At 43.9% G+C, this 17,411-nt stretch overlaps 1 protein-coding gene across 5 annotated transcripts in view; it reads right to left on the bottom strand.

Annotated features, from left to right (window-relative positions):
• CTNND2 (catenin delta 2) overlaps window positions 1-17,411 on the bottom strand; it is an 828,740-nt gene that overhangs the window by 87,647 nt on the left and 723,682 nt on the right. For 3 of the 5 annotated variants that reach the window (XM_036020261.1, XM_028518208.2, XM_036020264.1), the window contains 2 exons: window positions 11,002-11,076; window positions 9,805-9,955 (listed from right to left, as the gene is read on the bottom strand). In XM_036020261.1, coding sequence (XP_035876154.1) covers window positions 9,805-9,955; window positions 11,002-11,076 — 226 coding nt within the window. The remainder of the gene's footprint in view (window positions 1-9,804; window positions 9,956-11,001; window positions 11,077-17,411) is intronic. The other 2 variants (XM_036020263.1, XM_036020262.1) reach the window with 1 other exon arrangement.

Genomic DNA, 17,411 nt, shown 5'->3' with positions numbered 1-17,411 from the left:
TTATTGCCTTAGTTCCCGTGCTAAGCCTGAAACAATGACAGGGTGGTGCAGCTCTGTGCTGAAAAAGAACAGATTCCCTGGGTGATCAGGCCTAAGAAAGAACATGTAAATTACTGTGAAACCTTCTTTGTTTAGAATGCTCTCACTTGAATGAGAGAGGTCCAAGGAGGAAGTTTGTTCCTCAAAGTCTTACAGCTCTTTGACCCCGACTCAATAAACCAGCAGAGTTCCTTGTTTTCTATAGTTCCTTACTTCCCCCTGATAAGTACTGTACTTTACCTGAATTATTATGCAAAATGAGCCCAATAAAAGCAGGTATGGACGGTAAATCAGGGCCCTCCCCACTAGGGGGGGTGGCCATTTCGTCCCTGCTTCCCCACAGAAACTAGTCTTGTCTCTGTGCATGTTTGTGTTTTGTTTCTCGCGTGTTTTTTGGCGAGCCATCCACAGCGTTCTGTGGTCACTGCTGGCCGGTGACCCACGAGCAACACAGACGGCCTTCTTCTTCAGCAAGAGCAACGTCTGCTCTCGCTGCTTGTGCCATTTCACAGAGCAGGCCCCTGGGTCCCGGCCTCGGGCTGCCCAGGTGAGAGGGGGCTGCACCTCCAGGCCTCCATCGGCCTCCCGGGTCCCTGGCCTCTTGCCTGGGGTTTGCTGTGTCCTTTCTGGGACAGCTGTGCTCTCCTCTTCTGCCTCAGGCGTCCTCCAGGGCAGAACCACTGGCCTGTCCAATTTATAGCACCAGTCCCCTCTCCCCCCTTTTTTAGCAGAATCCCCAGTGATGGCCATCCTTGCCTGCTCTGTAATTTCTCAAGATCCAGCATCATAGATACAACAAATGTAAGCCTGCATAGCTAAAAAGAGTATTCACCTATAAACTTTAAAATTATTTCCCAAATCCATATTTTTAGTATGAGAGTAAAAAGAACAATTCACACATGATTAACACTTTTGCTTGTTCTGGAAGGGGAGAAGAGGACAGTCAACACGTAGAAGGAATACAATAAAAAAAAACATTATCCTGCTAAAAACCTCTTTTCTATTTTTAGATTCTCAAGATTTGGGGCATTGGAGAAGAGCCACTTCATTTCTCATGCGTTCTCCTCTCTCAAACTTTTCTTTTGAAGCTGTTTGGCCAGGCATAAAATGAATACCTAAGTCATCAAATTAAAGTGGGGTATTTTTTCTCCTTCTCTCTTCTGAGGTCTTTAAGCAGAGGTCCCAAATCTGAAGAAATGGGAAATCTCTCAGTGTTGCCCTCTCCTCACGTAGAGTACTTCCAAGGGGTGAATCATTGTCTCCTTTAATGAAATAATTATCGGCTGTTCAATTTATTTACAAGTCCCCTTTCCAAGGAATTTTTATCTGCCAGACCCAGCTGCCAAAAGTCCCCAACAGGTGTCTGAATTAATTAAGGCAGAGCCCTTGGCTCCTGTGGGGAAAGGAGGCGGCATTCAGGAGATTAGGTTCCTGGGTCTGGGAGATAAGAGCTTGAATACAGGCACTTAATCTGAAGATACCAAATTTGGGCCAAAGCACACAGCTTTGCCACCGCCCAGGATTTGGCTTGTGAAATCCAGTTATTAGAGTGAGCCGGCAGAGAGTGCTCCGATACATCACCTTGTCTGGGAAACCAGGCTTCTTTTTAAAATACTAATTGAAATGGCATGTGTTTTAATTAAAACAACATCTGCTAGGGTCTAAAGAAACATGTTTTGAAAAGCAGAGACGGCATGTCACCAAAATGTCCTCAAACTGAATTAATAAAGTGAAGCTTTCAAATTCGCCAAGATAAAAATAACACATAGCCTCCCCGGGTCGCACTGAGCAGGGTTCCAGAGCCTCAGTCTGTCCCTGGGCACAGGCGGGACTGCTCGCCAGAGTCAGGAAAACAGGTGGGGAAGGTGCTCATGTGTTGTGTGATGAGTGGCCTGTGAGTGGTTGGCCCTCCAGAATGGGGTGCCCGCACGCCAGGGGGTTCTGCTACACGCGAGCCAGTGGCGCGAGATGAGACAGCAACAATGCACACACGTGTGTGTATTTTAACAGAAGGGCACCCCATCCATTGTTAAGGCTCTCTCCTGGTTTTGCCAGGACACACTGTGGGGCAAAGCTGTACTCCCAGTGCCCCGAGGATGATGATGGGGATGTTTCAATCCGAGGATGACAAATCTAGACAAACTTTGAGAAATGATCTCTTGAGTAGCACTTGCAATGCTGCTTCCTGAAGAGGGAGACCCAGCTTTAGATCTCTGTTTATTCCCCAGACAACACGCTCTTAAGACTAAAGAATTGGGTAGAAGTGTGTCCCAAAGTGCGGATGAAGATCAACACATACAGGGCTAGAACTCCAGGGGCATGCATCTCAAAGGTTGGCTGTAAGGTCACTAAATGAAAGAGAATGCCCGGTGCATACATCCGTGGAATTGATTCAGGCATAAACAGAATGCAATCTTCCCATCTGCAGCAACAGGCATGGACCTAGAGCGTATCGTGCTGAGTGACCTATGTCAGACAGAGGACAAATGCTGTATAATTTCACTTACGTGTGGACTCTAAGAAACAAAATAAATCAACAAGCAGAACAGAAACAGATTCATTGGTACAGACAACATTCTGATGATGTTTGTTGCCAAATGGGAGGGGGCTGGGTGAAAAAGGTGAAGGGATTAAAAAGTACAAATTGGGAGTTGCAGAACAGTCATGGAGACATAAAGTACAGCACATGGAATGTAGTCGATAATATTGTAATAACAGTGGGTGGTACCAGGTGGGTACTAGAGTTATCAAGGTGATTGTTTTGCAAATTATATAAATGTCTAGTCCTTGGGGTGCACACCTGAAACTAATGTGATATTGTATGCCAACTGTAATTGGAAAATTTAATACATATTTTTTTTAAAAAGAGAGAGAATGCTTATAAAGCAATGTAACATACAGGACAGTGTGGCTACAGTGAAGGCTTCCCCATCCCCTTCAACCCCTGCAGTTCTCTGAAGGGAAAATACACTTCTCACTAAGTCACGATCTGGCAGGGTGAGGGGGATGGGGAGAAGAGGGGGCCTTCATTCTATTGGCAACATTATTTTTTCTTTATTTTCTCTTAAAGACTAATCATTTATATTTAAGAACATTGCCCTTTAAATATTACAACCAGCAATCCTTCGCTATAGAATGGCCAGATGCACTCTTTCATCTGAATAGTTAAAACAGATTTTAGCAAGACGCTGGGAATGCCCTCCACCTGCTCCAGCCACCAGGCTGCTCAGAATGAATGGGAGGGATGATCTGAACACCACGTGAGGGGAGAGGAATAGCACGGGATTTACTGTTCAAATAATAACTAGTTCCCAGGAAAGAAGCTGCCCTCATTTTGTTTACGATTCACTAGTGTGGGGAAGTAGGAGAGGGGCACTGCTAGGTACACCTGGAGATTTGGGGCTCCTTCCTCTTCCATCCTTCCTGGGGGGCATCTGTGCTTGGAAGCCAGCAGGCTCTGGTAGGAGGTGGCCCCTCCCTGACCCCAGAGAGAGCTGAGTTCCGTCTGGGGCTCCCTTTGAGGCTGGAATGGACAGCGGAGGTGTTGCTTGGACAGAGGCTCAGCTAGCTGTCTGTGTGAAAAGGCCGTGCAAATGCAAAGAATGGATCATATAATATGAATGTGTGGGGGCATCAAAGAAGGGTTCGTATAGATCTTCCAAATGTGGTGACTCAACCACCCACATGAGAACAGAGACAAGGAAAGGGTCATGCAAAGCAGAGGACGAGGAGAAGGACCCAGGTGAAAGGGGAAGGGCCAGGTCCACAAGCCAGGGGGAGGGCCTTCTCTGCAGTCCAGGGAGGGGTGTGGGGGGCGGGGAAGATGCTTCCAGTATCCCAGCTGTGGCTCGCCTGCCAAAATGTGGCAGGCAGCCACCACACGGGAAAGCAAGGGAGCATGCTCAGTTAGCTCTGCCAATCCTGCCTGCAGGGTGCAGCAGCTCTGCCAACCTTTGGCAGAGGTGGAGGCGCACAGAAACAATAGTGTTACTATTTCCTACCCAGTCTCAAACCTCTTCCAGTGTGGCATCAGAGTGAGTGTCAGTAGAGTCCTGGATTTCAGTGAATGTCAAAGCTGTCTATTCTTCCTCTACTCCCTGCATGCTCTTGGAAGAGGCTGAAACAGACACCCTTCCATGTCTTCCTCTCTCTATTTGGGATTCTCCAAACCTCCTCTAGATCCATTCTTCAGAATAAATGACCCTTGTTATCCATCCACCAGTGAATTACTACAGCACATATGTACCGAGTGACCATTACTGACATAGCAAAGTGCTAGGCAGGAAATAAAAGGAAATAGGGAACCAGATCTCTGCTTATTACATTATTGGGAGACACTGTGATGCATGCACATACAAGAATGAAACTACACAGTGGAAATCTAAGATGACGGAAAATATTTCTTATCAAGTGCGTGCTACCCACTCCACTCTGAGTTCAAAGAGGAGCCTCCAGCGGGAGGCCAGGCTGAGCTGGGCACTGGATGATGGGCGGGGCTTGGTGAGGTAGGAGCTGTGAGAGAGGGCGCCAGGGAGGAGGCAGCTGGGGTGCAGGTGTGTGTGTGGGAATGGTGCCGCAGACACTGGTGTGGCTGCAGGGTTCAGGGAAAAGTGCAGTTAGCGGTAGGAGGCAGTTTGGGGTGCGTGCAGACAGCGCCCCTCATGTGACACCAAGGCATTCAAGGAAGATATAATCTTATACATTGGGGAACTTATTTGTGGTGTCAATGAAACTATTTTGATACATGATACAGCCTTTTGATATTTTCTTTCTTTCTTTCTTTCTTTCTTTCTTTCTTTCTTTCTTTCTTTCTTTCTTTCTTTCTTTCTTTCTTTCGTTTTGTGGCCAGGGAGGTCCAGCCTTTTGATTTTCTATGCTGTCTGCAAATGTAGTAAAACAAAACAGCCCATATGATGAAATTCCTCTCTTGAGGATCATTTTCCGCGGGTGGGTAGCCACGGGTTAAAGATCAATGTGTCTCAAGTGCTAGATACCTCCCCTCTCTGGTGTTTCCATGTGCTTTAAATTAAAAATATATATATTGGAGTTTTGTTTGTTTTGTTTTGTTGGCAGAGAGGGTGGATATTTGGCTAAAATAAACATGTGCCATCTCCATCAGGAACTATCCACCTTCTGAAACGGAAGGAATTTTGCTAAACTGCTTAAGTGATATATTGTCTTCTCTTTTCACTGAAGCTAATTAGTACCATTAATTAAAAAAGAAACAAAGACACCTTTCTGAATGATGAAATGACACTTTACTCAGAAGGATAATTAGCATTTTCAGAAGGTCGCAGTGAAATGTACGGATGTGCATGAAGCTGGACTAGTGCACCCAGTCACGCAGAAGAACACATGGATCTGTCTGCAGCACACCTGTCACCTGCCCGGTGGCAGGGACACACACAGAACCAGGAACGCAGCCCGAGTGGGAAGACCCAGGAGAGGCAGGGAATGTGGCCTTCCCTTTGGTGCTACTACACGATCCTCATTAGAGCTGACGGGGCAGGGTGATTGTGGTTCCCTGGTGTATCTGGAGTTTTCTGATAATGGAGCTCAAGGAAGATAAACGATTCCCTAACTGGAGTGTGGCAGCCGCTCTTCCCCGCACCCCAAACTGAAAGAATGGTGTAAGAAGAGATGTAACTTCAAGCGAAACCCCGGAATCAATCACAGGAGGAACTGGATTCCTTCTGAAACCCCGAGAGTCTGCACACATGTGGTAAACTTGAGGAGGCAAATGAACCGGCTTCGTGATGGTTTTCTTCATTAGTATAGAATCCTTTTCTTTAGTGGACGTTCTACATTTGCTTACTTAATGTTTTGCTGATCTGGAATTAATTTTAAAATGATGATAAGACAGGAGACAAGTTTAGTCACTCAGCAAATATTTGTGAAGTTCCCGCTGTGGGTTGAGTGCTGTTCTAAGTACCTGGGCTACATCAGTGAACAAACAAGACAGAATTTCCTGCCCTTAATGGGCTCACATTCCAGTGGGGCGACATAGACAGGGAACAAGATAAAGGAAATAATATGTTGTATATTAGATGGTACTCAGTGCTGCGGAGAAAAATAAAGCAGGGAAGAAATTGGGGGTAGAATTTTTTTAAAGATTTATTTATTTTTAGAGAGAGGGGAAGGGAAGGAGAAAGAGGGAGAGAAATATCAGTGTGTGGTTTCCTCTTACACGCCCCCTACTGGGGACCTGGCCCACAACCCAGGCATGTGCCCTGACTGGGAATGGAACTGGCAACCCTTTGGTTCACAGTCCTTGCTCAATCCACTGAGCTACACCAGCCAGGGCAAGGGGGTAGAATTTTTTAAATGGAGGTCAGGAAAGCTTGTGCTGGGAAATTGGCAGTTGAGCGGGGTGAGAACTGAGGCACACAGACACCTGGAGGAAGAGGACTCTAGGCAGCAAGTTCAAAGGCTCTGAGGCAGGATTATGCTTATGTGATCAGGGAACCGTCCTGAGTCAGTGGCCTCAGCGAGGTTAGTGACAGCGAGAGGCCAGGGGGTAAGGTTAGAGGAGGAAGAGAGAGCTGCGTTGTACAGAGTCGTGTCTGCCTAACAGCCTTCATTGTACACTGAGAGAGATGAGGAGCTGTGGGGGTCTTGAGTGGAGAAACGACAAGCTCTAAGGTTCTAACAGGACCACTCTGGTTTCTGCATTAAGAGTACACTGTAGGGGGCGAGGGTAGAAGCAGGGAGACCAGGTTGATGGCCATGGTAATCACCCAGGTGAGAGATGATGGGAGTTTGAGGAGAAAGCAAGGAAGGTGAGAAGTGTCAGATTCTGAGAAAATACAGAAGGAAGAGCAGATCTGTTGATGGACTGGATATGAAGGGTGAGGAGTCAAACGGGCCTGTAAGGCACCTGCCCCGGATCACTGCAAGGACACACTGCCATTCGCGGTGGTGGGGAAGACTGCAGAAATATCGGGTCTGGGGAGAAGAGGAGGAAGTCAGGTCTGGAGGTGTGACACCTGAGGTGCCTGTCGGACATCCAGTGCAGCTGCTAGACAGAGAGTTGGACACAGATGCGGGATTCGCACCAGGGACATGTATCTGGGAGTTGTCAGAATAAAGGTGATCTTTAACACCATGAGACTATATGGCATCACCAAAGCTTGGCCTGAGAGTTGGCAGAAAAAAGAAGATGTAGACGTTGATTGTTTTTGTTCTCGGTTCAAAGTCGTTGTGACTTCCTTTTCAACATGTGAAGTTCTATGCAGCATTTTCCTTTGAAGACCACTACTTTGATACGATATTTAAAGTATAAGAATTAGCGAAGGCCACATTTCCTTTTTCCTAGATAGAATATAATGGTGCATTTTAGGTTTTTGTTTTGTTGCTACATTCTGCTTTTCTCATTCAGGAAAAAGGTTATTGATTCCATAAAGCCCGTGACTTAGATACTTTCACTTCTATTTTTAAGGGATTGGCTCCCTTTCCTCCCTGCTGACATTTGCTGGTAAAGGCTTAATTTAACATGGGCAATATGGACCTCCAAATGTTCCTGCGTCAGAATACTAGATAACTGGCTTCGGAGGAAGAAGGCATACCTGGAAGCTAGAAAACCAATCAATAGTTCCCTATTTTGTTGTATTTTAATCCACCAAAAGAAATAAAACACGTGAACTCACAATACTGAGTAGTGAGTATCCAGTCAGTAGACTGATTAATTATTGATTTTTCCTCCATTTTTTAAGAGGAGCTATTAGATTTTATCAGAAGCCCCAGCCCTGTCCTGTCTGGAACAACTATAAGGAAAAGAAAGAGAGAGTATCTTGACTTTTTGAGCTAATGGCCTAGTTTCAATACTTGATGAAATCGACAAACAATATTTGAAGTCAAACTAAATCTAAACATCAACGTGCATTTATTTCATGCCTTATGATGCAATGCAAGTATAAACAATAATTGCATGTATTAGATACAGATGTGAAGTCTGATTTACTTGTGAATAAATACATGGCTGGAGACCTGCAAAAACTCCGGTTTTTGCTGGAAGATATGATGGGTACTGTGAAATGGCAGGAAGAAAAAAAGTGGCTGGTTCCCAGACCACAAAGTACACCATATGTGGGAATTTGAATAGCAATAATGGACCCATGTATCAATGTAAAATTTGGGTATGAAATTTGGATTAACACCTGGTATTCCAACTGTTCCAGAAATAAAATCTTGACCCTCTGCCCATTCACCTGCTTTCCACTAGAGCCGCCAAAGCTATACACCCTGACCCTTTGGCATGGTGGGTGGTCCAGCCCCCTGCTGTTTATCTTCTGTTGATACCCGTTACTCGCAGTCAGGCTTGCCAGGCTTCCAGCTGCACTGACTGACCAATGACCGTTCCGGAATGATCTCTTCAATCCCTGACACCTGCATTAGGACACTGATCTGTGGGAGACTTGTGCCTCTTCCCGGGTAGGTCCTTGTGGCTCATTAGTTCTCCAGGCATCAATCAGCTTTGACCTGGGCATCTTCCCACCTACAGAGGGAGGACCCAGGAGGCCTCTCTGGCCTGCGCACCTCATTCTGTCCCAGGCACATGAGGTCTCTTAAAGGCCTTGGACCCACCATCTTGCTCCAGGTTCCCAGAGGGGTGTCTGCACTGGAAGCTCCTTCAGTTTTGAAGTGTTTCCCCCCAAATAACCACTCTTTGAAGCCCTGGCTCAAATGTTACCTTCCCAACAGCTCCTATCTTGACCTTGGCCTCCCATTTAAAATCACAATTCCTTATGCTAAGTGAAAGCAGCCAGACACAAAAGCTTACATATTGTATTATTTCATTTACATAAAACACCCCCAATAGGAAAATCCGTGGAAAGAGACCACACATGGGTCAGCACCAGCAGCTGGGAGGAGGGGAAAACAGGGGGGCGACTGTTCAGTGGGAGCAGGGCTTTCCTCGGGGTGATGAAAATATGTTGCAATTTGATATTGGTGGTGGTTGTAATGCCACCAAAAAGGTACACTTTAAAATGGTTGATTTTGTGTTATGTGAATTTCACCTTAATTAAAAAATTGACAGTGTCACTAATTACTGTCTCCTTTACCCAGGGCCATTTCTCCCCATAGAATGTTCCTACCACACAATGGGCTCCATGGGTGCATTTTGCTGATGGCACCATCTCCCCTCCCCCAAATGGAAACTCCACAAGGGCAAAGCTTCCTGTCTGCGTTGCTCCTTGATGTGATAATGTCTGGGCCTAGAACAAGCCTGGAACCAGGTAGGTCATGGATACACGTTTGTTGAATATATAGATGAATGTGGGACCTCTTTAATGTTCATTAATAAATGATCTTCCCTATTTCTTGAATACCAAATTGAAGAAAGACCATTCTTTAAACCATAGGATTAAAGAGCCAGTATGGTCTCATCCAGAATAATGTGAAGAGTGGAGAGGAGAAGCAGAGTGGCGTGGATCCCATTCCAACTGCTGCTCACCACGTGGAAAGCAAACAGACAGCCTGACGGGGATTTAAGGGATGGGGAAGACGGTATCCAGTGCTGAGCATCATGGTTGTTTTTAATTTGCAAGGATTAGAAATGTCAACAAACACTGCATTTTCCTCCAAATTCTGAAAGGTAAACAGGGCCCTTGGACTTAAAGTAGGAGAACTGGGGAAAAAGTGGCCCCTAATAAATGCACGATTTCTGCATGGACATATGTTCTGCATGTGGATTCAAGCACATGGACCCTGCCAGGAAATATTTTCACATAAAAACCGAGACGCTGTGAACTGGAGAGAACGTACCAATAAGCTCCTTGTTTCGGACGTCCAGGGCCATGTTCCGGAGCGCCGTGGCCACTGCGCACACCACACGGTCGTTATCTATTCGGAGCAGCTCCACCAGGATGGGCAGGCCTTTCTCTTTCCGGACAGCGGCTCGGATGTATACTGACCACTGCGAAAAAGACGGAAGGCAGAGACATCAGCAGTGGAGGAGGAAAACCCTATAAGCAAATAGCACGCACGGGTTTTCAGTGTGCTGTTTGCAGGAGCCAAAAAGGTTGAATTACCAAGACCTAGTTGTAGAATAGGCTGAACAGGTTAGACATGTATTTAAATGTTTTAACTTGATTTTTGCCTTCAACATACGATGAAGCTTTCAGGGTGTCAGTTAACCGCACTTTGCTTCTCTGGTACCAGCAGTTTTTTAAAATTTAAATTGAAAGCCATTTGTGGCCATTTGCATGATTATGTACTTGACGCTTTTAGATGTGAAGGTTTGGGACGCAAGGGGCCGGCCATTGACATCAAGAGGAATAAAAAATGAACCCTGAAAAACGCAGAAAATGGTAAAAGATTGAATGTGGGTGATTGTTTTGAAAAAAAAAAGAGATTTAATATGGAGGTGGGGCATAGAGATGAGTTAGTTGCCAAACACACCAGTTGTCTGCTGACAATAAAGAATAAATAAGTCAGATAAAGGTAGGGGTGAGTAGAAGTAAATATGACATTGAAAATCAAGAGTAAAAGTGATACAATTTAATAAACTATTTAGATCAAAATGCATTGTGTCTAAGGCCACAATTCTAATTTATAAAATAAGATATGTAATTTGTTTTGGATTGGTGATTGTTGACTTTAACAAAACATATCTAATCTTGCTATTGAAATACACTTGCAACATCAGAATGATAAAGCACTCCAGTTCATTTCACAGAATGCAGGTAGGCCCAGATCTGCAGACATTTGCATATATACTTTATACTTTTGTATGGTGTTCCAGAGAAGAGAGTGCGCTATAAAAATCAACCCATATAAGGGCTTAATCTGTTGCAATTGCATTTATAATCTAAGAGAATGATATTCATGATATGAAGTTTTGGATTCTGCAGTTGAATACCCCTGGGGATCACCAAAGGTAAGCAAAGTCCCCATCCCTCCCCCACCATACCCTCCACCCCCCCTTCCCCATGGGGCAGACACCCCAGAGCTGGCTCTCACCTGTGGCAGGCAGGGAGCCCCCTCTGGCAGTGAACGTAGGGCATACGCCATGCCTGCCACATCCTCAGCCCAGCCCTGCATGAAATATGAGATTAAAAAAACACACAACTTCATCCTGTCCTACGTTAGAAGTCACATTCACATAGTTTCTTATCACCATCAACTTACACCATAAACCTTTCCTTTGCCCCCACTCTAGGGAGCCTGAGGGGGTGGGCAGCAGAAACAATCACTAAAGCATCTCCTGATTGCTGCGAACTGTTTCACGGCCCTGCTCTCAGGAAGCAGAGAAATGAATGGCCAGGGAGTCTTAGACATGGAAAAACATCCAGGTTTAGAAGCTATTTTTTGGAATTTGGAGGGAGGTGCTCTGTGAACATAGTACAAAACCTCTTTCATGCCCATTGGAAATTTCATTTGCAATTCCACATGCTAAGACATGATTTTCATCCACTTCCTCTACTACTTGTAAACCTCTGGTCTCCATGGCCCAGGGAAGCTGGGAAACCTGCATAAGCTCAGGTTTCCCTAGTAGTAAACCTGAGCTTACGCACCCCATTCATCATTGGGTTCTTCCTTAAAACTAAGGAGGGAGGCTAGAGAGAAAAAAAGAAAACGGAAATCAGAGTATGGGATCAATGTTTACCAATGGCGAGATGACCATCAATAGTAGATTTTGTATTGGGGAAATGTTCTTGACCTTTTGAGAGATAATAGGAAATGTCCTTGGGAACTCAGACAGGCTGATGCATGGGCCCTAAAGATGGCCTCTTTCCTGGTACCACCTTCATTCCGTCCCAGGAAGCTGGTTTGTACATTAGTGACTTCTCCCCAAGAGGAAATCTAGACACAAAGTTGTCAAGTAACCTGCCCACTGGGGTCAACTGTACCCCTGACCCCCAATACTGTTTCTCCTAATCTCTCTGCGATGCTGCCAATCTTCCCTCCTCTGCCAGCAGCTCATTCTCTCTCCCCTAATTTCTGTGCTCAGTCTCCCAGACACGGCCTCGCTCTCCTTCCATCCTTCCAAATGTCCTTCCAAGAGAAGAACTGGGCCATATTTGAAACGACTCAAAAAGGGAAGACTATGACATGATCTTCTTAGAAGTCCAGCTATTATGTCCCTCCCAAGTTGGATGGAAGGATGATTTGGTATTTGGAAAATAATGAGAGTTTTTCAGCCTTGTTGGGAACTGATTTGAGAGTTTTAAAAAAAGGCTATATGTGCCCCAAATGTGGGTGAGTTACAGATACACATTTTTTTTTGGTATGAGAAAATGGTCAAGAGAGGTATGTTCTCCCTAACTGAAAAGGGATAATCAGACAACATAGAAATTATTATTGCTATTGCCACATAGAAAATAACTTTCAATTGTGTATGTGTTGGTATGTGTACAGAAAATTGACAATATTAGCTTAGTATAGGACAACTCAGAATAAATTGTTTACATTTCACTCAAAAGATATTGTAAGTTTCTACAAGTTTTCTTGGCATGCAAAGATATGTGATAGTAATGATTTTAAGTAGCAGCCAACCAGAGAAGCTCATGTAAAACCAAAGCATAACCCACGAAGAAGTAAAACACCAGGCAGAGGTAAAAAGAAAGGTACCATACAGACAAAGTTATGAAAATGAGGACTGTTTCCAGGTCCACTCAACACAGAACCATGAGGCTCCAGTAGAGTTTTTCCAAAAGAGAAATAAGTTGACTTGGAACACAGCAGCCTCTGTGGTTGTTAGAAAGGTGTATGAGTTGCCAAGAGTTTTTTAACCTAAGCAAAAGTAGGAGTACCACTGGCATAAAAACATGAACAAGAGAGAAGTGTGTACCATAACCCACTGCAGTTGTGGTGGAAATCTTTGGGTGCAATGAGAGCACTATGCACTGAGCAAGCATGTGCAGGGGAGGGAGAAATCAGGTATGGACTGGGATGTCTTTGAGAAGAATGGTCCATGAGCTGAAGAGAGGATGCTTAATGATTCAAGAGGAGAAGAAGGAAGAGGAATTGGAAGACGAGAGGGAGAAGGACAAAAAGGAGATGGGGGAGGAGGAACTGGTTCAGGAGAAATAGCATGAAACTGTGGCCCAAACTGCTCCTGGAGAGATGCTTTCCCCCTGAGAACCTCAGGAGAGCTGTGTTCCCTCAAAATAATCTCAGCTCAAGAAACCTAACACTTAACCAAATGCCAGGCACAATTCTATTTTTTAATATTTTAACTCATTTAATCCTCATCTCAACCCTATGCAGTAAGTGCTAGTGTTATTCCCATTTTACAGATGAGAAAAGGGAGGCACGGCAAAGTCCCTCAGCCTGCGGATGCTTGCCCATGTCTTGAACCCGGGATCACTGCCTTAGAGTTGGGGCACTTGACTACCATTCTCTTCTGCATCTCAAAAAAACAGTGCAAATTATACACATCTGCAATCAGAGTCATATAATCCTCTGCAAATTCACCAACTGACCTTGGCCTAATAAGTTACATTATTATTTTAGTGTTCCAATAATCCATCTGGCCCTCCTCTAAACTCCTGAGTTAAAGACCCTTTGAGTGCTGTCATTGGAGGTCCTGGACATTTCAATCTAGTCTTGGTAATAACTTGCTTAGATTTAGCAAACCTCGTACAAGAAGTTGAGAAGTCGTGTATAACTGGAATCACAGAGAAGGGCCTTGTTTGAGACAGGAAGAGATCATTTTTATTTGCATGTGCTATGACAACAATTCCAAATAGTAAATGCTGCTCCTTCTCCTCCTCCCAACCCGTGGCTCTTCCCAGTGAGAGGCTGTGAGGTGCTGTCAGAATGGGACAGAGAGCAAAGCAGTAAATAGTGTTTAAGAGGGTGCAGATGACGCTGAAAGATGGGGTATTCTTGAAAGGGGCTAAAAATGGGTGGAGAATGTGCCTGCTCCTCAGAGTCAACACAGAGCCTCCAAGCTGGAGAAAGGATCCTGGTTGGAGAGGAAAGAAGAGGTGTGAAATCATCATGGGGGACTGCCACCTGAAGTGCCCCAGCTGAGACATCCCCTGTGTGAGGGCCCCTTGAAGATGGAAGAGTGGCGAGTCAACAGAAGCTCTGCTGCCCCTCCTGGACCTCAGCAGTGTCTACGCAAGACTCAGAGAATTCCCCTGCACCATTGTGGAGTGGGAACCATAGAATAGGAATGACACCATGACTTGCTGGGTGGGAGAAGGGTCCTGAAGCCCCAGTGTGGTATGGGGAAACCCTTGAGTGTTTCTGTGGTCTTGACTGGGTGGCTGTGTAAGCTAGTTAGGGAGGAAAGGCTAAGGACCAAGGGCTGCAGAGAAATTAGTTGGACAAGAGGCAGGGCAAACATCAGAATCGTGGGCACTGATTGCCTGCCTACATTAAGAAAAGGGTGTGGCTGCATCTCAGGGGACAGCAACAGTGGGGGAGGACAGGTGTGGGCCAGGAGAGCACACAGGGCTAGAGACAGTCCAATCACCAAGGACCATGTCCCAGCTGAGAACCCAAGGACAAGAAGACTTGTTCTGAGCAGGAGGACAGAAAAGCACACATACAGAGAAATGGACACCCAATCCCCGCCCCCTGCAGGGATACACCTGTAGATCCTCCCCACTCCCCCCAGGTTAGCATCAACTGCAGGGGGAAGGAGAAGATAAAAATTGACAAACACAAAGGTGGCCAAGTTCAAGCCTGAAGGAGAGGGCAAAAGCTGGATTTAGTTGAGTTTACCTAGAAATGTCCATATTAAATGTATTTTTTTTGCATTACTTAAAATGACGGCTCAGAGATGAAACTAAATTGAATTATACAAAGCAAAGAAAATTACTTGTATGTGAATTGGTGTCTAATCATGTTTCTTATCCGTATTGATGATGATGGCTGGGCAATAAAGTGAAGTCAAGAGCTGTTGAACCCAGGCCGCCTCACTCCGATGTGAATTCCCAGGGGCTTGACTTTTAAAAATCCCAGCCCAGTCATAAACAGAATTAATAGCTATCATTTTTCAAAATTAACTTCTTCCCTTTTTAAAATAAGGTGGTTCATTTAAGGCTGATTTATGTTCCTAGAAAGAGATTGACACTGTAATTTAACTAGCTTTTCCCCTGACATCCTAATAATTTGCTAAATAACTAGAGCTAGTATTCTCTTTTAGATATTAAATATTCTACTGTAAAGTCAAACCCATTATATTGCTGAAATTCTGAATTGGTTGATTAATATCTCTACACTTAAAAGTTCTCTTGCTTTAAAAGTGTAGTCTGTCCTCAAATGGTTTTGTCACGTAATTCTTTTCCCATTGACTCCCTTTATCAAATTAGCCATTTCCTCACTTTTTCCATTGATACGGTAAAGAGAAGTTCCACTTTTCAGGCCAAATTCTTCCAAACATTATTTCACCTTTCAGAGGGATTGCAGCATCTTGTAGTGTCACAGAGCCACCGGGTGCTAACGTCCTACAGCTGTAAGATGAGGAGTACATTGCAAAGACTTCAGTGTAGATTGAGCGAGATTCTGAAATTCATTTTGGAATTCATCTACAACGCCATGTTATTTACAATGGTATTTCATCCTCATGATAAGAGGACAGCATTTCCAACAAAAACAAAAAAAGAGTTTATTTATTTAGTCATATTTGGAGTGAAGGTTTACTATAAAAAATGTTAAAAATGTTCAGAAGCCTGTGGTTTTTGCGGCATGCCTCACATCATTCTCTCTCCAGTGCGGACCACTATCTGGATTAGCAAGTTCTTCTGGTGGCAGGATGGCTCTGGCTGGTGGCTGCAAGAGGGTTTGTGGAAGAACTGGGCAGTGTCAGCACGAGGCTCTTCAAATGGAGGGCTTCCTTTGCAACGGACATAAAATTTAGGTATCAGGTCTTTGAACTCAGAGCCATATTACAGGATTATATATTTTTGTTTTTCAAATCTACTTTGAAAAGTGGCATCTCTAATCAAGAGGACTAGTAAGGAATTCCCTTATATTAGTAAAGGAAAAAATCAACTGAATAAAAAGTTTGGTCAAGGTAACAGCAACTATTGCACATTTAAAGTGTTTTTCTGTTTGTATTTTTGGAATGTCAATCTGGTTAAATGCAAAGACTGAATTTTACTGCATCTCTTCATGTGATGCTGAAAATATTAATGTCCAAGCAAAAGATTTTTCTAAGGGAAAAAGCATTTAGATATTCTTTTGTGGTAAGAATAAAGGAGGTCAAATTCAAGTAAAAGTGACACAGAGGAAGCATTCACTAAACCAACAGTAATAAGTACACTGGCCTCTTCTATCCAAGGAGTCAGTAATTTTTTTAATGAAAAATCATACTTTAAAAAATGAATGTTTCTGAACATAGATTTTTAAAAAAAATGTGAACATTATAATACAGGTACAGCCCTTGCTATCAATACTACTTACTGGGGTCTTATGGAAAAGAAATTACTAAGTTGTGTGTGCTTAGGGCCAGTGACTTGGTTATGACCCTGATCCCCCCGTCTCCTTCTCCCTAGGTTGGGGCCCACCCTTGAACTGTGTCAGGCTGGTCCTCATGTCCAACTGAGTGTGTCGTGTCCAGGAGCTCACTGATTGGGCAGAGTCCTCAGATAACCTTTGTCATCATTTGGACCCAATTTTTAACCCATTAGGCATCATGCTTCATGTCCCATTTTCATTATAATCTTTCGAAATTCTCTTTCTTTGTATACAAACCATACACGTTATATCAATCCACTAACTATGACAATGACAATTCTTTTTGTCTTAGACGGCAAACCATGATGTTGCACTCCACTAATCTGCCCTGGTTTAACTGCTAAGCTACGCTAAATTCACTGCTTTCTCAAGGCTGTTGGCCCTGTCTTTAGGTTCAAGTCTCACATTTCCCAGTTCTCTTATTTTTTATTTATTTGGGTCACATGGCAGGAGATTGTTTCCTTATTTACTACATCTATGCTGCTATCACGTTAGCTCGTTAAATATTAACAGATTAATATCCAAGTATCTATTTAGTTTATCTTATTTTAAAAGTAAATGAGGAAACAATAGAGCCCTAGAATAGTCACATTTTAGGGGGAAAGTTGACTAAAAATATCTAAAATGTTTGGCTTAATGGCAAGTACAGATATATTTCTATAGTTCAAACCCTGGGTGTTCATGAAGTTCAATTACAAGAGAAGTAACCCGTAAGTGGGAGTCTAAAGAACATTTGTTTACAGTTTTGGAAAGCTTTAACCTACTATATCAAATGGTTTCAATATTCTGTGACAAAAAATGTCATTATACTGTAAATGAGGAAAAGGTACCAACTGAATTCCATGTTGACTATGAAAAACATTTATCACTTTGCTTTTGCTATAAGGCGATTATGTGTTTCTGATGCTTATAAACCAGTAATGAGGGTTTTAAAGTTTAAAAGTATTTAGGGCCAT

The sequence above is a fragment of the Phyllostomus discolor genome, chromosome 3 (assembly GCF_004126475.2).
Source record: "Phyllostomus discolor isolate MPI-MPIP mPhyDis1 chromosome 3, mPhyDis1.pri.v3, whole genome shotgun sequence".
Classification (NCBI taxonomy): Eukaryota; Metazoa; Chordata; class Mammalia; order Chiroptera; family Phyllostomidae; genus Phyllostomus; species Phyllostomus discolor.
The sequence above is the reverse complement of the archived record's forward strand: the minus strand, read 5'-3'. Positions and strand labels throughout refer to the sequence as shown.